This window comes from Cydia splendana, chromosome 6 (genome assembly GCF_910591565.1).
Source record: "Cydia splendana chromosome 6, ilCydSple1.2, whole genome shotgun sequence".
NCBI classification, from domain to species: Eukaryota; Metazoa; Arthropoda; class Insecta; order Lepidoptera; family Tortricidae; genus Cydia; species Cydia splendana.
This window is the reverse complement of record NC_085965.1, coordinates 8,935,706-8,958,703: the sequence shown is the minus strand read 5'-3', so window position 1 is coordinate 8,958,703 and position 22,998 is coordinate 8,935,706. Positions and strand designations below refer to the sequence as shown.

At 35.8% G+C, this 22,998-nt stretch overlaps 1 protein-coding gene across 1 annotated transcript; it reads left to right on the top strand.

The window, feature by feature from the left end:
* The first annotated feature begins 458 nt into the window (after positions 1–458).
* LOC134791295 (trehalase-like) lies at positions 459–22,998 on the top strand. The gene is made up of 2 exons (XM_063762299.1): positions 459–608; positions 19,103–22,998. The coding sequence occupies exon 2, from the start codon at positions 19,103–19,105 to the stop codon at positions 20,837–20,839; it is 1,737 nt and encodes a 578-aa protein (XP_063618369.1). The 5' UTR covers positions 459–608; the 3' UTR covers positions 20,840–22,998.

The following is a 22,998-nucleotide window of genomic DNA, read 5'->3' as shown; positions in this document are numbered from 1 at the left end:
ACCTTTGTATTAAATCAGCCTTTTGTCGAGCTAATAATTGCTTTATCCCATAAAGTTTTGCTTGATGTTCACGTACTGTTATAAATTAATACATATTACGTTGAAAATTGCAAGGATAAGCGTGAAAAATCTGTGTATTTGTTGTGTTTACAAGTTGATAGAAATGTTACGTCGGAAACGCACGTATTTTTTGATGACATCTATCACGTTTATTCTACCTTCTACCGCTAGGCCACCAGCGCCGCGGAAAATTTTCAAAGAAACCTTGTCACAGTAACAATCAATAACTAGTCGCTAGAGACCTCATACTATTGTCACTGACAAAGTACAAAATGGGTAGGAAATTAAATTCTTCGACTGTACCTACACTCATCAAACTGAAGTGTCTCGTCAAGTGGGAGATTCAGTTTCAGGCTGAAGCTCACGTCAGCTTTTTATCATCGCGTGTATAAAAGGATGCGCCTACGCCGCTACAGCGAGTGTACAGCCAAGTCAGTTGAGAGGACACGGGCGGCGCGAGCGCGCGTGTTCGAATCAAATATCGACGATAACGACTTTACGATCGATAAGATAGTGATTGTGGATACATTGTGGGGAATTAGTGCAAGGTAAGGTGTTTTATTTGTTTATTTATTATAATTAGTGTGTTTATTTATTTTTTAGGATAGTGTACTTAGGTAATAAAATTGTGTTTATGGCACTTTTAGTGTTTGTTTGTAATGTATTAAAATATAGTACATTTATTAATTTGATTAATGTTTGCGTTAATGCTTGGATTACAAATAGATAAGACACTCTACATTTGTAATATACTTTCATAATCATATGTGGAATATTACTTTCATAATTATATGTAGAGGAAATGCAATTTCCAGTTATGTATATTATGATTGATTTAAAAGTATTTTTTTTATTAAAAAATACCTATAAATTGTTAGTTAAAATAACATTTTTTTAACTGTTGTTGTCAGTTAAAAAAAATATTTCACCTTCAACAATATAATGTGCCGTAAATGGATTTTTATAAACTATAATTAAGTGTAATAAGTCTAATAACGTCCTCCAAACAAAAATTTACTTGATCCACAAAAAGACCAAAAACATTGATTTTAAGACGGTTCATGTTTTTATTTCAATTTAAACCGGTAATTAAAGGTTTTTTGACATAACGAGAGGCAGAAATATAATGCTTTATGTTTTCGATAAACTAATTATCCTCCTAGATAGGTTTGTCGTGCTGTTATAATGTTGCGGTTGCCTATAAATACCGGATTCTCAAACTAATTGTTTCAACCACGCTTTTTGCAGTCTTTGGTCTTGTGGTCGCAATCAACTTCGGTAAGATAATCACGAAGATATTTGTGCCATACTCGTTTTTATAACATAAACGGTTAAGATTTACAATTGCTTGATCCGTCCGTCTTCTATTAATGTTTCGCACATTTGTTTGTGAGACTTATAAAAGACTATCTTACTATATACCTAGCTCGATAATTACACTTACGTATATAATCGGAATAATTATATTTACGGATTTTTGTAATATTAAAAAATATTTGGTTTCGATTGATTTCTGAACTTGGCTGTCACACTCGTTCTCCTACATTTAGCTATCTTAGAGCCACTTGCACCCGGAGTTAACCGGTTAAACCTGGAGTTAACATGGTTACCAGTACAATTTGACACCGGGTTAACGGTTTAACCGGTTAACCCCGGGTTAGTGGGATGGTGCAAGGCTTTGAGTGTTTTGACCCACATCAAAATTCATATGAGTTGTTCTCCGTATATTTTTTAACCTTTTTTGAGCTAAAGTAAGTATTTACTTAAATTAGATTTAGAACTTGTATTATTTTTATTGTAAAGGTTAATTCGACCAATGTCAACCGAATTTATTTTTAAATCAAATGCAAAGAGTAGTGTTAGTGTTATAAGTTGAACATAAGGTAAGATAAGTGTCTGTGTGGGCATCGTACTTTTAGCTCCCAAACGGATGGACCAATTTGAGTAGGTATGGTTTTGTTTAATCGAAGGTCTTATTTCCAAAGATGCTTCTCAGGCAGATTTAGTAGAGTTAGACCAAGAAAAGCCTGCAGAGATTTTGACAGCACCCGCAGTGCCAGTGTTATTTAATAAATTTATACGTCATAATTTCATAGAAGTTTGAAGTTTAAAATAACACCTGCACTGCGTGTGCTGTCAAAATCTCTAGTAGTAGTACAAAAAAACTTAAAATTAATAAGAAGTACAAAGGCGAAATTATCCCTTTGAGGGATCTCTTCCAGTTAACCTTTGAGATGAGATGAGAGAGTGAAAAGAGACACGTTACACGTTAACACAAACACGTACCTAAACAGGTTAGACGATATTATAATTTTGTTTATCGCTTTTCTTTAATATTTGATTTAATAGTATACTCTAGTTATGTACTTAGTTATCAAAATAATTCAAATTAAGTATTTTTTCAACGTTTTCCTTGTTTTTACCATTCGGAAAAAGGTGGCAAAAGTATTGTTACTATTAAGCTAATTTACATTACCGAAATTAACATTTACTTCAGTTGAGGAGTGTCTTTACAAAGGGGCTTATTTTTGGATGGGTTTCATAGAGAAATAGGCCCTTTTGAAAAAGACACTCATCAGTTAACAGTTGGATAAATAAATGTGTGCTATTGTGCGTTCTTTCCATTATATTTTTTTACGTGTAGGTACTTATTCCCATTTTCGGCTTGTTTGTCTTATTTTACACAGAATACGAATATTCTTCATTAAAAATGTATACGAAAGCTTAATAGATAAGTTAAGCATTCATACGGAAATAAATATTTACCAATATAATAATTGAAATCAGAAACTACAACCCGGGAAAAATAGTACCTAAGAATTAGCATTAGCTAAAGCAAAATTAGAACATGCTAAGTGCATGTCGGACCACGGATGTTTCGTAACTTTTAGAACTATGCAAAAACATGGAGCAAAAAAAAACTTTTCCTGACGACTATAGGCTTTGTCAACAGCTACTTAATCCCATGGCCTCGGGTCTGCTAATGGATTAGTTTATTTGTAACCGAGTGTATTTAACGTCATAAAGTAGCTAATCTATTATTCGTGACTGGGCAATTAATATTGCTAGGCATCCCTTCAAGTAGCGCCACCGAAAACGCGAAAAGTAGTCAATTGGCGGGGCCCCGGTGGGTGGTCAGCGCAGATTAAGAAAATTTTACAAAATCGTCGATTTAAGCTTTTCTATGTTTGAAAGTATATAAAATCACATATTGTTAGAATCGCCGTTATATAGGCTATTTGAATATAGCAATTAAATTATTCTAATATACATATATATTGGCCAGACGTAATCAAACTCCGGAAGAATGACAGTTTTCCAGCTTCCTTGTTAAAAATGACTACCACCATAAAACTAACTGATTATTGGAGGTAATTGCTATTTAATTATCAAAGGAAGACTTTTATCTTTAAGATGAAATCAATAAAAAAGACCTAAGATACAATTTCTTTTACAAAACAACCTCTTAAAAAACGAGACTGACCTCGGACTAGGCGGTCGCTCCCGAATCAATGGTCCTCACCAACAAATTTTATACCAAGTGTTATTGTGTTTCTTATGGTATGCTATCCTTCTCTAACTCGCTACCTAATTTTGGGCGCTAGAAGAGCGTAACTATACTTAAATGCGTTCAATTTCACCTCTAAATACGTCAACACCTCATTAGCCACTCACTGGTGGACTTCAGTTTACTGGTTTTCGCATCGACCATTCACGGGTTGACCGCCACTTGAAGGGATAATAGAGATCCATTGAGGTCCGCGGAGGAACTCTTACAGAGTGCTTTGTAGGCTAGCCGACGAATGGAAACACAGAATGCTGACTACCCCCTTATTCATAAACGTGCTAGAAGCCTCAATTTGTTTTATCCCTGTCTTACATACTTATACATAAGTCCTAAATAATAGATTAAGACAAACAAACGAGTATTAGTTATTAGCAAATTAAGGCTTGTAGCGCGTTTATTAATAAGGTCTTTTCTAATAGTAATAATCAATGATTTCAAAAGTAAAGATAGGCCCGTTCATATAATTTCGCGCGAAAATTCTCGTTTGGTGTGCCTGGTTGGAATGCTACAACGCGATTGGTTCATGAGTTCGCATCACCCGCGCGATTGGCTCAAATTCGTGCGTGACAGCCAAACTGACACCGCTGAACTGGCACCATTCTTAGTGCCCATCTTTACGAAGTAATATATAAGTCAATGGTAATAATAAAAATATATGGCCGATGTAGGTGAGTGCATTACACGTGGAATCATGGATGTGACTCGATCAAGGTGACATATTGGTGTTATTTTTATCACAAGAGCTTAGACAGGTTTAAGTTAGAGTTGGCAACGCAATTTATTAGCATTAAAAATATAGACAGAGCAAAATATTTATACGAAACAAATATTTAAAATGACCATAATTTAAAAAAGCGGAATTAAAAATTGTTTATTTTAGCGACACTGATAGGCCAAGTTTTTTTACTAAATCCTGACTAAAGTCCTGTGTTTGATTAGCATAAATCTCCGAAGGTCAAGTCAAGACTAGTTAGAACAGTAAGCAAATGTCAATTCACTACGCGTTTATAACATGACGGTCATGACGGAGTGCGAAGCGAAAACAATGCACATCAAATGGCAATTTTGTACGCACACAAACTAAAGCGTAATTAAGGAATACTCGGCCCGATTCGAACTTTAAGATACGTCAAATATTACGGCTAGATACGGATTACTCTGTATCTTTAGGCATTTAAATAAAAGTAATCAAACAATTTGTATATTTTCGGGTAACATTTATTGGTTAACGCGTGGATCAGTCACTGAACGACCTGACTTTACGACCTACATTATTTGATCATGTAATGTTTTCATCTACCCTCAACTGGCTTAAGGAACCATTTGAGGGTAGATTTTGTTTACTTTTATTGAAATACCTAAAGATACAGAGTATAGATATGGATTAGATATGTCAGTATCAAAAGTGACGTTTTTGTTTGAAGAAAAGTCACTTTTGACACATCTAATCCATATCGTATCCAGCCGTAATATTTAACGTATCTTTATAGTTCGAATCGGGCAGACCAGCTTTTGCCCGCAAAATCGGCTGAAAAACCATTCTATGTCCTTCCCCGGACCTATCTCTATACCAAATTTCATCTTAATCGGTTCAGCGGTTTAAACGTGAAGGTGTAATAGGCAACCAGACAGAGACAGACTTCGTCACATTACAGAAAGCGCATCCACCTTAGGTTTCGTTAAAACAGTATGTCAGTAAAGAGAAGTAATATTGATGGACGGAGAGCGAAGGTAGACCCAAACAACGATGGATGGATTGTGTGAAAGAGGATATGAGAAAGAAAAGAGTGAGTGCTGAGGTGACAAAAGATAGAGGAGAATGGAAGAGAAAAACATGTTGTGCCGACCCCACATAACGTGGGATAAGGGCAGGAAGAAGAAGAAGATTAAAATCAAACCCTGTTTGTTGTTGTCAATGCTGCTCCCTCTCTTCTAGGAGTCTTTTTTCTCAATGAGACGACCACATGACATGACGATGGTTGAATGGTAATGAACGTGTAGATACTTCTACCGTGGGTACTTATTTTTATTGTGCAATAAAGTTTAAGTGTAAATAAATAATATGTAAACGTACGTTGTTGAAATAATGATCGGTTTACGAGTACCTATATATACGGTAAAGGAAACTAATATAGTCTATTTTTTTATCTAATTTCTCCACCATTAACCAACGCTCCTCATTATATGTATTTTTCCTTTCCTGTTTTAGTTTAATTAAACTTGCTGTCCTTCTAAAATTTGAAAGATTAAATATTAATGCCAAAAAAAATTTTAAGTGAAACGAACTCTTTAAAGAATGTAGTGGTTTTAAACTTTTAATTGAATATCCAAGATACAGTTATATATTTATGTATTTTACGGAACGGACCGTTTTCATAGTGTATATGTGTATGGTTTCAATGGTATTTGATGAGGTGGTGTAAAAATTCAAAGACAAACAGTGATAAAACAAAGTTACGTTGTTTGTTTACATAGTTAGCAAGTTCTATTGAAATAGACTTTAGGTACTCAAAATTAATATTATTTTTTTATGCAAGTAGGCATCTAGGGCTATTTCACTCTTCTACGACTACTACTCTACCCTAGAAAAATATTTTCCTTATGGCCTTCACGTAAAGCACATTTAAATCTAAGTTGTTTATTTAATATAGTAATTATTTCCACTATAAAAAATTATCTAGTTTCGAAAATGACGAAATAACAATTAAAATATATAGGTAGGCACATTTAAATAAACGGGATACGGAATTTGATTTCGAATTGCACGTAGAATTAGTATTTTCATCGGTTCTACGGCGCGGCGGAGGCGCGTACATAGATTGTTTACAAAAATTTCAAGAAATTTGGTGAGATTACCTCCGATAGAATTGAATATTGTAGCATAATGAACACCTACTTCGTATTACAGGCAGTAACTTAACTAGTGACAGAGCCGGTCTCTATGTCATACTTATGCCTAATGCACTTACGAATGCTTGCGTCATAGGCTTTGCAGTTTTCCTCTAAAATGTGCCTTTACGTGAACACTAGTTGACTTTACTGTTCCTTTTTAGAGTGCCGACACCAATGTCCTTTGTATATATTTCAAATAGAACAAATTTATTACATTTTTATACTTAATGCTAATCGTGTTTTGGCGCGACGGAAGCGGTAGGAAGCTCTAAATATCTTAATTTAAATCTTTGGGTCAAACAGATCACTGTGTTATATCTTTCCTGTAGACATACACAAGAGTTAAGGGCTATAAAGGTTAATTTTCTTATTTAACTCTTATCCACGTGAAAAGGTCCTCCTTTTATTTAAAGAACTATGATAAAATCATTGCTTACATGCCCACAAGCTGTTAACTATTGCCCACAGGAGAGAAAAATAGTGTGTTATCGCGAACAGTACATTTTTCTCTCCTGTGGGCAATAGTTAACAGCTTGTGGGCATGTAAGCAATGATTTTATCATAGTTCTCTAAATAAAAGGAGGACCTTTTCACGTGGATAAGGGTTAAATAAGAAAATTAACCTTTATAGCCCTTAACTCTTGTGTATGTCTACAGGAAAGACATAACACAGTGATCTGTTTGACCCCTTTGCTTGAACTGATTGAAAAAGGACCTATAACAATACTCAAAAGGAGTTCTGACATCAGATATGAATTAAGATTCCTGCAGCGGGAAAATCATATTTATTATACAGTACAATACAATAATTGCAGGGATACCAGTGTTGATGATATGATGATACATAGTTATCTCAGCAAAGTGATACAATTAAAATAGATATTTTACAAATAATTGCTACGATTTTGATGAGGATATATAGATCAGATCAGACAGCCATAATCATTTATTCAATATAACAAGATATTATATTATAGGAATGATGGTTCTCTAGAGACTCGTTTAGCAATTAAGGAATGGATTACATAAACTCAAACTCAAACATTTAATTTACCAAAAAGGCCACAAGGGCACTTTTACACGTCAACGTTTACAAGCAATAAAAATAAATCACCAAAAATAATAAAATACAGTTCTTACATTACAAATAAATATCAATGATATTGTACATGTGATTACTTAGAGATGCAGACAGTCTGAACAGTTGTGAACGCACTACAAAACAACACTTGTTGTTGCCACATTACTTATTTGTTAGGTACATTACAGAATGTGAAAACTATGTGCTTCCACAGGGCTGGCCCTAGGCTGACAATACTACGTTATAAACTGAAATAGATGTATATATAGTTCGTTTTTAGGGTTCCGTACCCAAAGGGTAAAACGGGACCCTATTACTAAGACTTCGCTGTCCGTCCGTCCGTCCGTCCGTCCGTCTGTCACCAGGCTGTATCTCACGAACCGTGATAGCTAGACAGTTGAAATTTTCACAGATGATGTATTTCTGTTGCCGCTATAACAACAAATACTAAAAACGGAATAAAATAAAGATTTAAATGGGGCTCCCATACAACAAACGTGATTTTTGACCAAAGTTAAGCAACGTCGGGAGTGGTCAGTATTTGGATGGGTGACCGTTTTTTTTTTGCTTTTTTTTTTGTTTTTTGTTTTTTGCATTATGGTACGGAACCCTTCGTGCGCGAGTCCGACTCGCACTTGCCCGGTTTTTTTTTGCATTAGAAGGAAGGTAAGCGATCTTAACTAGTCTTTTAATTGAAAAACGCTTTTTAAAAATCAGTAACTATTACTTATGTAAGCAGAAGAATATAAATGATCTTATTAGATTCATAATTGTTACATATTTGCCGTGACTTATTTTTAAAACGTGTTTTTCAATTAAAATCATAGAATTAGATGACAAAGAACAACTGTCAATTTTCAAAAATGTGACCAAAAATGAAATGCAAGTGTGTGCGTAAATTGTCTATGTGAGATCAAAAATAGTGATGTCATGTTACAACATATTAATAATCTGTCGATGTTTGATTGCTTTATCGACTACTTTTTCAAATGTGTTATTTTAAACGTTAAAATTCTACGACATTATGACGTATAAATAACACTTGCACTGCGTTTGCCATCAAAATCGTTGCAGACTTATCTTAATGTAACTCTTACTGTGTTGGAAAGTGAAGTTTAAGTTTACCGCTATACATGAACACCTTCAAAAAGGTATAGCAATCGTTATTATTTGAAGTCGGTTATAAAAGCTAATATCTTAATGATGTCTTGTGAAGAAATAATTACATAGCTATTAATATAGGTACCGACAAGTTATCGATACTGTCATATGAACATTTTGTCAAGCCCTAGCGTAAAGTAACAGATTACGTTTTTACACAAAATATTTTAAATTATAGACTAATATTATAAAATATTAGCACACAAAGGAAGAAAAACTTATAATGAACTGTATAAACCGGCTTCTTACACTTTTTACGCTGCTAATTTGACAAAATATCGTTATGAAAATTTCGCTCAGAATATCATAAATCCTCTGAAATGAGTATTTGCTTGGACTATTTGGCCCTGTGACACTGCAATCCGGCACACTACAAGACACCATCTTCACTGAATTACTTTCTTTAATACTTTTCGTCCTAATCCGTGTATATTTTTCAATTTGAAAATTACCGTGATAAGCTCTTGGCCGTCCGCGGCCGTCGTCAAACTCAAAAGTGGTTACGTTTTCTCTTTGGTAGTCTGACTCTTTCGCACTCATGGGATGTTCATATACGTGATGGCTTCCCTTTCGCACACTTCAGCTGTCTGTCAAGCGGGAGCGGATGGTAGGTCTATGATTAAAATACACATAAAGATTGTTTACCTTTTTTATAATGCTAAAAAAACGAACTATAGGTACTAAAGAAAAAGCCGGAGGATACATACATCGTCTATTTGCGGATGTTAGGTATATACCTTAGCCCACTATCACTATCACGGTGGCATCGGTTTCATTTCTAAATATATGCAATCTTGAGAGGTTACCTACCGATTGCGATTCGGTCGCCGATAAGAAGTTGTTTATTCCATCATTCACTGTTTCTTGTGAAAAACATCAGGCCTTCAATATGTACTTGACAGCTATCTCGAGAGCATTATCACTATCAATGGAGTTTGTTTGAGGCTTATCATTGTTAGCACGGGTGAATTATCTGTCGAGTAGTTCTAAAGGGAACAACAATTGACTTAGGTAAATACCTACATACCTATTTACATTTCGTGACAAATAGTAATATAGTACTTTTGGCTTAGAAATCGGTTAGAATTAGTCAGCTCCGGATTTTCTTGCGATAGGGAATAGTCATCAAAAGTTATAATATCGGTACATTAACTTATATAAAACTAAATTTCTGCACATCTGAGTAAATCGTCTGTCTCTGTAAGATTATGCGATTTTGGTATTAAGAAAAGGTAGGTAGAAAAATAGGGTAAATATTTGCTGAGAGGATCGAATAGATTTACCCGAGTTTGAAGTTAGGCGACACACTTAACCCCCTTATTCAAAAAATTTTACAAGCGTCAATTAGTTAAATTTATCTTTTGCCCCTTTCTTACAAATATATAACTTATAAGTCAAAATGACAGATCAAGACAAACGATTTATGTAATTGGGACTTGTAGCGCGTTTATGAATAACATCAGTAGTATTTCAAAAATATCATTTTTTTTAATTAATTTATGGACATAATAAGGTTTACTACTACTTCGTCTAATTGACCGAGGGTCAGCGAAGGTCTCCGTTTCAGCATGGACATGCTTTCGTATGTCCGGATATTCTCCTCCATAGGTTGCAATTTTCAATCGATTTTCGTGAAATTTTGTGAGCAGGTTCAAAAATTAAATAAGTAAGTAATTTTTTTGTCGTTTTAGTTTTAGTTTTTTTTTTCAAAATGGCGGACCCGTAAAATTCCAGTTTAAAGCGACGCATTTCGAATTTAGTTTTCCGCAGCCTCTGGGGTACCCCTTGGCTGTCAATTTGACATGTAACAAAATTCACCTATTCCTCAAAACATTCTAAATTTCATTTTTTTCTCGAATTATATTCCTCATAGTAACTACCTCTATTCTCACCGAAGACTAATAAAATATATTTTATTAGTCTTCGTTTTTTACTTATTTTCGTATAAAATTATCTCCATTTCCTCTCATCCATCACTTAAGGGACGTAATTGAAAAGCAATTTAATAAAAATACAATAGGTGCTTACGATACCATTGTTATACATATATGAAGCGAATGACGCTGAGTCGTTTAATGTTACGAGGGTTGACTTAAAAATGCTCATAAATATATTTTACAGTGGAACCTGGATAATTGCAATCTCAAGGGACCGGCCATTTTTTGTCAATTAACCAGGTTTTTCAACCGACGAAAAAAAAAACGGAGGAGGTTCTCAAGTCGACGCGTATATTTTTTTTTTTCATTTAAGCAGGTCGTGTCAATTAACGAGGTTCAAAAAATCGCTGTGTCAATTATAGAGGTTTTCATTAATAGAGGTTGCGTTCTGACAAATTTCTTTTATGGAGGTGCAAATAACCATTGAAAGTAGATTTACACGCTTACGTTCTGGGTTTCTGGTCTATATATTGGTTCTGTCTATACTTGCACTTTTACACTACATTAATTACCTACTACTTTATTTTCTTATCATTTTGGGTTTAAAAAATACCCTTGATATGTAGAAGAAAGTTTTATTAGAATGTAAAAAGCATACTTTGTTTTACCTACTACAGGCTGTGATAGATACCCAATAGGTAATTAAATTGAATTCTGGATGAAGATATAAATAAAATGATCATTGCTATTTAAATATTGTTTCTGCTGTCTACTACTACATTATTTCAATAACAGAGGTAATAATAAGTAAGACTTGTTTCAATAATAGAGGTAAAAAGAAGAGCAAAAATAACGGATTTTTTTTAGTACAGTGTCAATTATAAAGGTCTTAGTTGCGATGTGGTCAATTACAGAGGCAAAATTACGAAAAGCACTAAAATCTAAATTGCAATTATAGAGGTTCCAACTTTCAATTATAGAGGCTTTGTGGTCTCAAGGGACCGGAACCGGACTTTTGGTTGCAATTATTGAGGTTTTCCATTTATACAGGTGTCAATTAACCAGGATTCACTGTATTTTAATAATTGTAAAAAATATTGTAGAAAAATATTTTACGTACGCTGCTGCCGTTACAAGTCAAGTATACAGTTAAGGTATCATTTGTAATAAACAGCTGTTACTATATATAAGATGAGGCCTGTAAATTGTTACATAAGAGCTATTATTTGCTTTTTGCGGATCGTGGCAGATTTTGCAAAAAGTGTCCCGCTTTTACCACTTTTTTTGTGAATTCCACCGCCATAGGTAACTAAAAACTGTATTTCACTAAAAGATACGACATTTCGGTTTAGCATGCTAGAATTAACTGAATGCTTTCTAGATCTCAATGAACTTCACTGTCGATAAAAACTCGACACTAACATTTTTACGTAACACTATAAAAAGCGTTTTAGAAACTTTATCAATTGATTATGACTAGAAACAAGATGAAATAGATTGTATTAAATTTGCTAGGTAGGGTACGCGTACCTTCCCCATATTTCCCCTAATTATTCAGATCCTAATTATCCAGATTATTCAGATCCTTCCTATATATCTATTTAGATTCCTTATTTCCTATACGTTTGTATTTTGTAGTTAATTTAGTTCAATATAAGTGCTACTCGCATGATAATTATTATTTTAGATAATTGGGATGAAAATTGCAAATAATAATTTCATTCTTCACACTCTTGCATTCTCTTTTTTAGTCGGTAATTAATTCTTCAATTTATGGCGTTCCATCCCATTCCCATTCGTGGCATCCCATTTAAACGTAAGAATTTAGAATGATAAAACGGACAGACGGACGGACTATTTAAAAGAACATATTTAATAATTAATGCTTTTCTAGAAATACGAGTTATTAGGTACCTAATGAATTTGAACGACTAAGAAAAATTAAGTGGCAAAAACCCAAGGAAAACAAAGATATTGGGGAAAAATGTGTATTTAGTACCTAGTTTTTTCCCTTCCTTCCTACATTATTAAATAAAATCCGATAAAAGATCCGAGAGTATTTTATAATGCTCCCATAATCTGAAAAACGACAAGCAATCGGATCCAAAACACGATCGGTTGCGCTCGAGTGGCTCTGGCCGTGGTTTTTTTACGCAAAACCAAACGGAAAAACCGGCGCGCGTAAAAAGTCTCTCTTAACCATCTGATGATAAATAATACAATATATTATTCTGTTTGTTGTTACTACCCAATAGTTTTTATTACTTTTCAAAATTCTCGAAGGCAAAAGCAACTCATTTATGCACTCAATTGAGCCTAACCTCATCGTCTATAATATTATTGATTCCATTGTTTAAAGAATTTAAGGCTTTGAAGTAGGTAAGTGAAAAACTTTATTGTACACCATAAAACGACGTTTAGTTGTGTATAATAAATAAAAATTATATTTAAATCCATTTAATCTGTTAAGTTACAATGACCTGGAACATCATATTCGACCTTAAACGATTTATGGTGGTAAAATATTCAAATTGTCGTCTAATCACTGGCACTTAATTAACTCACGCAGCGACTCGACTGAGCTAGCATAACTTGATCCGTGGATGCCTAGCTAGGATGTCTAATCATGGGTCAGACTTATACTGGACCTTGTGTAGCGACCCTGGCATTGGTAGATGAGCGAGGTCTTTACTCGGGCTGCTTTATTGAGGCTGCTTCATTATTGTTATCTAAGTAGGTCTTCATGAATTATATAGCAGCACGTTAAGGAGAATTATTATATAAAACCGGCCAAGTGCGAGTCGGACTCGCACACGAAGGGTTCCGTACCATTACGCAAAAAACGGCAAAAAATCACGTTTGTTGTATGGGAGCCCCACTTAAATATTTATTTTGTTTTTAGTATTTGTTGTTATAGCGGCAACAGAAATACCTCATCTGTGAAAATTTCAACTGTCTAGCTATCACGGTTCATGAGTTACAGCCTGGTGACAGACAGACGGACGGACGGACAGACGGAAAGCGGAGTCTTAGTAATAGGGTCCCTAAACCCTAAAAAGTTGATAATGAAACAATAAAATTTGCAGAAGCTCTACAAAAGCTGCAAGACTTATTCTAACGCCAAAAAATAAAGACTTCCTTTTCGGCTTATAAAAAGTTGAATATGAAGCAAAATAGTAGATAGTTACAAGTGTTACACTATATAATATAATCGTTAATAAAAATCTAAAATCGGTTTTAGGGAACTTCAGAATACCGCTTTAACAGTAAACGCCACAAACTGAGAAGATTGATCTAAACATATCTCTACCTCTACTATACTAGTAGCCTAGTAGACTAATCCCCATAATATTACTTAACCACATAACATAGACGTGATAACAGATTAAGGTCATCGGCGTTAGGCTTACGCAAAATATCCGAACTAGTGCATTTTATATAACAAATAATGTTACCAATACTTCAGATATAAATAAACATTTAAAAACATATATTTACAACCTATATTACCGAATGGTGCAACTCTAAAAATAGTCTTTAGGAATATTAAATACAGTTCAAATTTAAATATCAGTAAAAACGTGATGCGATCTTGCGAAAGTCACCTTTCCAAATGTCTTGTCTCTAGGAAGCCGGCCGAAATTAAACTACAATAACAACTCTACATGGTACTGCTGACTCTGGCAAATTGAATCTTATGCTTCTACGATAGGGTTGTAAATGAAAGAAAGCAGTAGGTACGCATTTATTTTCCAACGTGTCGCAAGAGATGGCGCCTACCTATCTTGATGCTGTCATTGCCATTAGATTAATTGATACGTACAGTCATTCATCTTTACGGGGACATACTCAGTTACAAAATGCCTTATGTAAGCTTGAGTTTAAAAATAAACATATTGTTCCAATAACATTGCCCTATTAACATACAAAATTACATGAAAACATTAGGTATGCGTAACGTTGCTTCATTACTTTCAGCCAATTTGCCACGCGATAACGAATTTGAATAGAGTAATAAATAAATGTCCTTCATATTTCGATGCATAATGTTAATAATGTACATTTCCGTTCACTGTACACAATACTTAGATATTGAAAAAAAGAAAACAAAAAGCCGTATCTTTTAAAAATCAACAAAAAACCTACCTAAATTTAAATTCCGAATACGACCGAACGGGTTAATTAGCATTTTGGCTAAAACAAAATAAAATGCAAACAGGTCAAGGAGGGTGAAAACGAAAAAAAAAAATGCACGCTAACAACATATCAATGATATCACTTGGTGCTTGGGTCACGGTCGATTTTGTTTACCTTTTTGTATACAAACTTACACTGTTTCTTGGGTTTGAGTTTTACAATGGTAATTTAGGCTAATAAGATAGATTATTACAGAGTGTAGATATATCTAATTAAGTTTATTATGAAACATACGCATATGTAAATAAGCATTTCAATAAACCTTAAAGGCGTCCGTCGTTGACAATACTGTCGTGAGTAGGGCTTGCATTCCGGAATTCCGGAATTTCGAAATTCCGGAATCTCGGACAAATTTTCCGATATTACAATTCCGGAATTGATACCACTCAATATCGAAAATTCCGGAATTGGATTTAAGTACTTTTTGTGGGTTTTAATACGTTAATTATTAAAAATTGTTAAGATACTACACTGTACGGGTGTTTTTTGTCGTTATTAAGTGCTTCTTAAAGTCTATTTTTTTATTCGGTAGACTAAAATGACATTTCATACTATGAAAAGACATTTTATGTTCATACTAGGAAATGTCATTTTAGTCTACCGAATAAAAAAATTGACTTTAGTCATTCAGTGAACTATTGTATAGGTATATTTTACTTTTCCGTTTGCTTTAGCAGTGGGACAATATGGGCTCATAATAAAATAATAAAAATACAATAAAGCAGAGCGATTTACTTGCTTAGAATAGTCTGAATACCACATAAGCGAACGTGTAGAATTGAAATTTAAAAATATTTTGACTCTATCTTGAATTCAGAGAGAAAGAGGTTTTCTCTATTAACGATTTCGAATCCTGTAGAAGCTCATAATATATGATATTCTGAATCATAATTAGGAACTAGGAAGGAAAAAGCCAAACTTAGACCTTCAACTTCTTAAACAACACCACTACCTACTATATAGGTTAGGAAGAGTAGGAAGCTATTATATTTAACTATTTTATAAAATTATGCATCGAATGGTTTGCTAGCAACTATAGTTTTCCCAAATAAATCCCCCGTATCATAGAAGTGAATAAGGTAACCATATTAATAAGGTGGTAAAAAAACGTACCTAATTCAAATTAAATTTCGCTTAAACAATACTAACTTTAATAAACGTAAAGTATCAGAATTTCACATTTTTTGTTGTTTTTTACTAAAAAATCGAATAAAAATATGGTAAACCCTAATTCCGGAACCAGTTCCGGAATTCCGGAATTGGAATCCTATATCGAAAATCAGTTCCGGAATTGGAAACCATCCGATATTGCAAGCCCTAGTCGTGAGTCGTGAGTGGTTGTATCTATGTACAGTCACCTGCAATAATACGTTACACAACGAAGGCCGCAAAAATATCTGACACGATCTTATTTGTATTCACATATTTTTGCGGCCTTCGAAGAGTAACATATATTATTGCAGGTAACTGAACCCATATCGCCTGAACGCAGCTTTTATCCTATAAAAATATTAGAGCCTATTAGAGAAAGTAATTCGAGGAAACCGGATATAGGGGACGGGAAAATGCGCGGTACTTCTTCTTCTTTCTTCTTCTTTCTCCTGGCTATGTTCCCATATCACTTGGGGTCAGCCCTCCTTGTACGTTTTCGCCACAACAATCGATTTTGTGTTGTCCCTGCGTCTACATTATTAGCTTTAAGATCTTTTTCGATTGTGCTCTTCCAGGTGGCGGCAGGTCGGCCTCTGCCTCGCTTCATTTCCTCTATTTGCATCACTGCTCTCGTCATATGGTCCTGGTCTCGCCTCATGACGTGTCCGTACCACCGCAAGCGATTTTCTCTCAGTTTGTCCTCAATTTTTATGACTTTGAACGTTCCTCTAATATATTCGTTTCTTATCCTGTCTAATCTCGTAACTCCTCCGGCCCAACGCAACATCTTCATTTCAGTGACGTGGATCCTTTGCTCATCTTCCTTTCTCATTGGCCAGCATTCCGATCCGTAAATTAGCGCTGGTCGGACTGCCTGTTTATAGACTTGGCCTTTAAGCTTTATGGGCATTCTGGTGTCACATAGCACGCCCGATAGTGACCTCCATTTGAGCCAGGCGGTTGTTATTCTGTGCTGGATGTCCTTTTCAGTCGCCTGTTTCGGGGCCACGATTGAACCGAGGTATTTAAATTCTTGTACTTGTTTTAATGAGGAACCCTCAATCATTACTGATGCGTTGTTATTGGCGTCGCCTCCAGACAGGTTGCACATCATGTATTCGGTTTTATCCCTGTTCACTCGAAGTCCATGTCTCTCCAAAGCTCGCTGCCATGCATTGAGCTGTTCCTGCACTTCCGTTAAGGTTTCTGAGATGAGAACTACATCGTCAGCGTAGAGCAAAGACCAAGGTGGCGGGCGCTGCAGATGTTCCGTGATGTAGTTCATCACTAGATTAAATAGTAACGGGCTTATAGTGGAACCCTGGTGAACTCCGACCTTTACCTCGAACTCGTCGGACTGACCCGCAGGACTGCTAACCCGTGTAGTTATCCCCTGATATAGATCTTTTATTAATGCGATGTATTGCTCTGGGACACGTTGCGATCTTAAAGCTTGCCAAATCAGTGCCCTTGGAACGCGGTCAAAAGCTTTTTCAAGATCGATGAATACAAGGTGGAGGTCTTTTTTAAGTGATCTGTATTTTTCCATGAGAATCTTCACGCTATGTATTGCATCTATCGTTCCTATTCCGCTTGTGAAACCACATTGATTTGGGGTGAGTCTGACAATCTTGTTTAATCGGTTGGCAAGGACAATCTCCCAAATTTTTAATGTATGGGAAGTTAATTTAATGCCCCGATAGTTGCCGCAGTTTGCCACGTCTCCTTTATTTTTGTAGAACGGGACTAATGTGCTGGTTCTCCACATGTCCGGTATCTTGCCGTTTGCCATAATTTCGTTGAAAAGGTTATTCAGCCAGGCCAATCCGGTGTTTCCAGCCCCTTTCCACACTTCAGCTGGAACCTCATCAGGTCCTATTGCTTTATTGTTTTTCATTTTACTTAGAGCTTTTCTTACTTCCGAAATTGTGACCTCTTCAATTGGGCCTTGTGCCGGGGCTGTGGCGTACAGTGGTTCGTGCGGATACTCCTCGTTTAGCAAATTTTGGTAGTATTCCTGCCATCTCCTATTTATATCCTCGTTTCGGGTTAGTAGTTTGCCAGATGCGTCCTTAATGTATTTATTACGTTTTATGTCTTTCGTCTGGCTTTGCCGCACTTTCGCAAGTTTAAATACATCGTGTTCTGATTGTGCTGCCTCCAAGTTCTTGTAGAAGTTGTCTCTGCTCTGAGCTCTTGCCGCAGCCACACAAGACTTAGCCACCTTTTTTGTCCGCCTATAGTCTTCTCTGTCAGCATCCAATCCCGAGGCCTGCCACTTTTTAAAGGTGATCTTTTTGTTTCTCAGTGTTGCTTTTACTTCCTCATTCCACCACGTAGGATCTTTGTTGGTTTTCAGCTTTCCTTTACTTGTGCCTAAACATCTCTTAGCGGTTTTTATGCAGTAGGAGTGGAACTCGGTCCATCGAGCATTGGCATCCGGCCCGCCAGGTCTTATTATCGTGTTTTCAAGAAATTTATCTGTTTGTTCGCTGACAAACTTTTAATATCGGTTTGAGAGCTTACACGAATGAAAATCTATATAAAATAAACAGAACTTGGTTCTAATAAGTCATAAGCATACTCTGTATCTTTAGGTACTTAAATAAAAGTAAACTAATAATTTGTACATTTGACTTTGACTTTAACCAAAATATTTGATCATGTAATGTTTTCATCAACCCTCAACTGGCTTAGAAGCCATTTGAGGGTACGTTTTGTTTACTCTTTTTTAAATACCTTAAGATACAGACTATACACTTCCAACGTCGTTGAGTGACATCAGGGAACGATTATGGTGATTACTTTATCTTAGTACATTTTAATTCCGTAAACCATTTGAGGTTTACGGAATTAAAATGTACTAAGATAAAGTAATCACCATAATCGTTCCTTTGAGACCTATTAGTAATTTAAATCAAAGTTTATATCATTAAGACTTCTAACATAATTATTCAAACTGTACCTAATTCATTGCCTACATTTTATACTTAATATAACATAGAAAATCGATTATAATTACTCTTTTAAAGTGTCCAACTGCCACGGGTCATTTATTGATTTCTAGACTTTTAAGTACCTATTTTAATCCACAGTTTTTCTTTTTTTTTACAGATGTTGCGTGTTCTCCTAATAGCGGTTGCGGCCGCTACAGCCCTTGCTGCGGACCTGCCGCCAAGCTGTGACAGCAAAGTGTACTGCCACGGCGACCTCCTCCACCATGTGATGATGAAGCGCGTCTATGAAGACTCCAAGACTTTCGTCGATCTCCCGATGAAACATGACCCGGACACCATCCTCGCAGCATTCGACAAGCTTTTAAACGAAACAAACGATCCCTCCAGAGAACAGGTTAAAGCGTTCGTTGAAGAACACTTCGATAGCGAAGATGAACTCGAGGAGTGGTCTCCGCCGGATTATTCTAAGAATCCCGCTTTCCTCACTAGAATCCGCGACGAAAAACTCAGGACGTTTGCCAAAAATATCAATGATATTTGGCCAACTCTGGGTAGAAAAGTAAAGCCCGTTGTATTTGAAAAACCAGACCACCACAGTCTCATTCCGATTTCGCACGGATTTATCATACCTGGCGGGAGATTCAAGGAGATTTACTACTGGGACACATATTGGATCATTGAAGGTCTCCTCATTTGTGGAATGCGGGATACTGCTCGGGGAATGATCGAGAACCTTATTGAGCTGTTGACGAAGTTGGGTCACATTCCTAACGGAAGCCGAGTATACTATAATGAGCGCAGTCAGCCACCTCTTCTCACAGCCATGGTCTCTCTGTACTATAGAGAAACGCAAGACATAAAATTCTTAATGGACAATATTGGACATCTGGAGAAAGAATTGGAATATTGGAGGCGGACGCAATTCGTGACATTCCAGAAGAACGGCCGGTCTCACACTTTGCTTAGATACTTTGCTCCGAGTGAAGGCCCTCGGCCAGAATCCTACTACGAAGATTATGAGGCTGCCCAAAACTTAAGTAGTGATCCAGCCCGACAGCAAGAATTCTACACCGATATCAAGAGCGCTGCCGAAAGCGGGTGGGACTTTTCTTCCCGTTGGTTTATCGACGACAAAGGGGATAATACGGGGCGCCTCCAAAACATCCACACGAGAGACATTATCCCAGTGGATTTGAACTCTATATATGCCAATGCTCTTCAAAATGTAGCGACGTTCCAATTGTATCTAGGAAACCTTGTCAAGGCCGCTGAATATGCTTACCGCGCCAGGCAATTAAGGAATTCAATCGAGCAAACTTTATGGGACGAGCAAGATGGTATCTGGTACGACTACGATATACTTGACAATAAGTTTAGAAAGTACTTCTATCCTAGTAACCTGTCTCCTCTTTGGATGGGAGCTGTCGAGAAAAGCCGAGTCAGGCAGAAATCGGCCCGTGTTTTAAAGTATCTGAAGTTGTCACACGGACTGGACTTCCCTGGAGGTATTCCCACTTCGTTGATCCAAAGTGGCCAACAGTGGGACTTCCCTAACGCGTGGCCGCCTCTAATCAGTATCGTTGTTAACGCACTTGAGGCCTCCGGAAATCAGCAATCGAGGAGAACGGCCTTCCAAGTTGCTCAGACCTGGGTGCGCGCTTGTTTACAGGGATTCAATGAAAATAAGCAGATGTTTGAGAAATATGACGCGGAAACTCCAGGGAAATTTGGGGGAGGTGGCGAGTATAAAGTGCAGGAAGGATTCGGATGGTCCAACGGTGTTGTGCTGGAATTCTTGAACAAATATGGTACCATTTTAACCGCTGACGATTCCGCTCTCTTGGGTCTGGACCCTGCTGACGACCGTTTCTCGGAGATTGCCAGCGAAAGTTGATGAAAATGAACTATAAGATGACTAACAGTAGATTGATAGGATCTATTTTAGAGCAGAATTTAATCTACCATGTGCAATCTATTTCAATAGTCACACATCTGAGTATTTCAATAGTCACACATCTGAGTGTGTTTTTTATGAATATAAAAATGCATCGCTGACTACATAGAAGCAGCATTTTTCTTATTATTGGGCATTCCGTTATCGATGGGTATACTAAGATTTTTTGCATCAGGTATTTATTTATTTGTACTGATCTTGAATGTTATTTCAAGATTAGGCTAAAAGCCTATGGACAAAACTTAAAACGTTTTGATCAGAATAATCAGTGATAAAATAGTAGTACCTATATCAATATTGAATATATATATATATATTTATATATATATATATATATATATATATATATATAGATAGGACCTTAAATTAAAAGCCTAATTTATGTGAAGTTACCTCAACATACGCTTACTTGTAGGTAAGTATAATAATAAATTAATAAAATAAACAAGTTACAAGATTTCAGTAAGTAGGTACCATGTATATAGTTTCTTATTTTACAGCTATGGACCTATGTTTTTGAATAGATAAGCTATTAACAAAATAATGTGATAATAACATTTATTAAGCATTTCTTGTTATTTTTTGTTATAAGGCATTTAATTAAGTAATTCGGTACATACTAATACTTGTATTTTATAAAAGTTGACATAAGTCGTTATTAATTGTATTTTAAAGTAGATAGGTAAGTATACAAAAACGGTTTGCAAACATGTAAGTAGGTACCTACTTAAGAACAATTAAAATATTATTATAAATATTCTATCCTGCTCGTGTTACTTACAAATACATTGACTATAATGCCGGCTGTACACGCTCGGCGAGAGCCTCTCGCCGAGAGTCTCGGGCGAGAAGCTGTTGACGAGAACACACCATGTACACACTCGTTGAATCATTTAAACCGCGGATTCCCGCCACGATGGACATAGAAACTGTTGCTGTTGGACTCTCGTTGGACCAAACTTTAACGGCTGATCACCAAAACGCGTCTTTACAGAAACACACCGAGTAATTATTGATAGTAATATTTAACATACGTGTGGTGGTAATTTGCATTTGTGATGTCTACCCCCCATTTGTTGATAGATTTTTGTCGGGTAGTTACACAAATCTCTGTTTTAACAATGAGTGTGTACATGCTCTGCCTCGCTGCCCTCGCGAGAGCAGCGATACTCTTTGACTCGGCCGCAAAAAACCGACCGCATTCGGGGAACGGCGAGACGAGACAAGACGAGAGCAGTCTGTAGTTCTGTACACACTCGCTCTCGGCCTGTCTCGGGGTGTCTCGACGAGAGTGTACAGCCGGCATAAGCATTTAATTTATAGATGGTCAAGCAGATCTTGTCAGTAGAAAAAGGCGGCAAATTTGAAAAATGTAGGCGCGAAGGGAAATCGGCTCATAGAAAATTTGAATATCGCGCCTTTTTCTACTGACAAGATTTGCTTGACCATCTTATATATAAGCACGATTAAATTCTAAAATGGATACAGTCAAGTTTTTTTTAACAGGATAGGAAAGGTTTTTTTCTTTAACTTGTACTTTTTGCTGGACGATCATTTTTTTCGTGGAATTAGAATTCAATATTAGTCAGATTTTAATGTACCGTCATGTTCATGTATTTATTACAATGGTATCAAAAATGTTGACTCAAATCTTATGTTACCTACCTACGGTATGTAAAAAAAATGTCTTGATATTGTTAATATTGTTATAGATGTATTAATTGTTCCTACCATATCCTACGTAAACTAAATAGCTATAATCTATATGTATATTTTATTCATGGTATAAATTTTAAAGCAGTATAATTAATTGTTGTATTAGTTTTAATAACATTATTAACATACCCCGGGGTTTTGGGTGCAGGAATGTTTTTCATTAGCCAAATAATAGGTAAACACTTTCAAAACAGTAAATATTCTAACATTTCTAAGCGTATTTGTTGCTTACTAAATATTTTTAATTAATAGTTTGGTAACTATTTTATTTACAATAAACTAAGTTATAAATTCACGAAACATTCCCACACCCAAACCCCGCGGTCTGATTATTAATTAATATTTAAATATGTAGTGTTTGAAAATAAAAGGCTGTGTCTTTA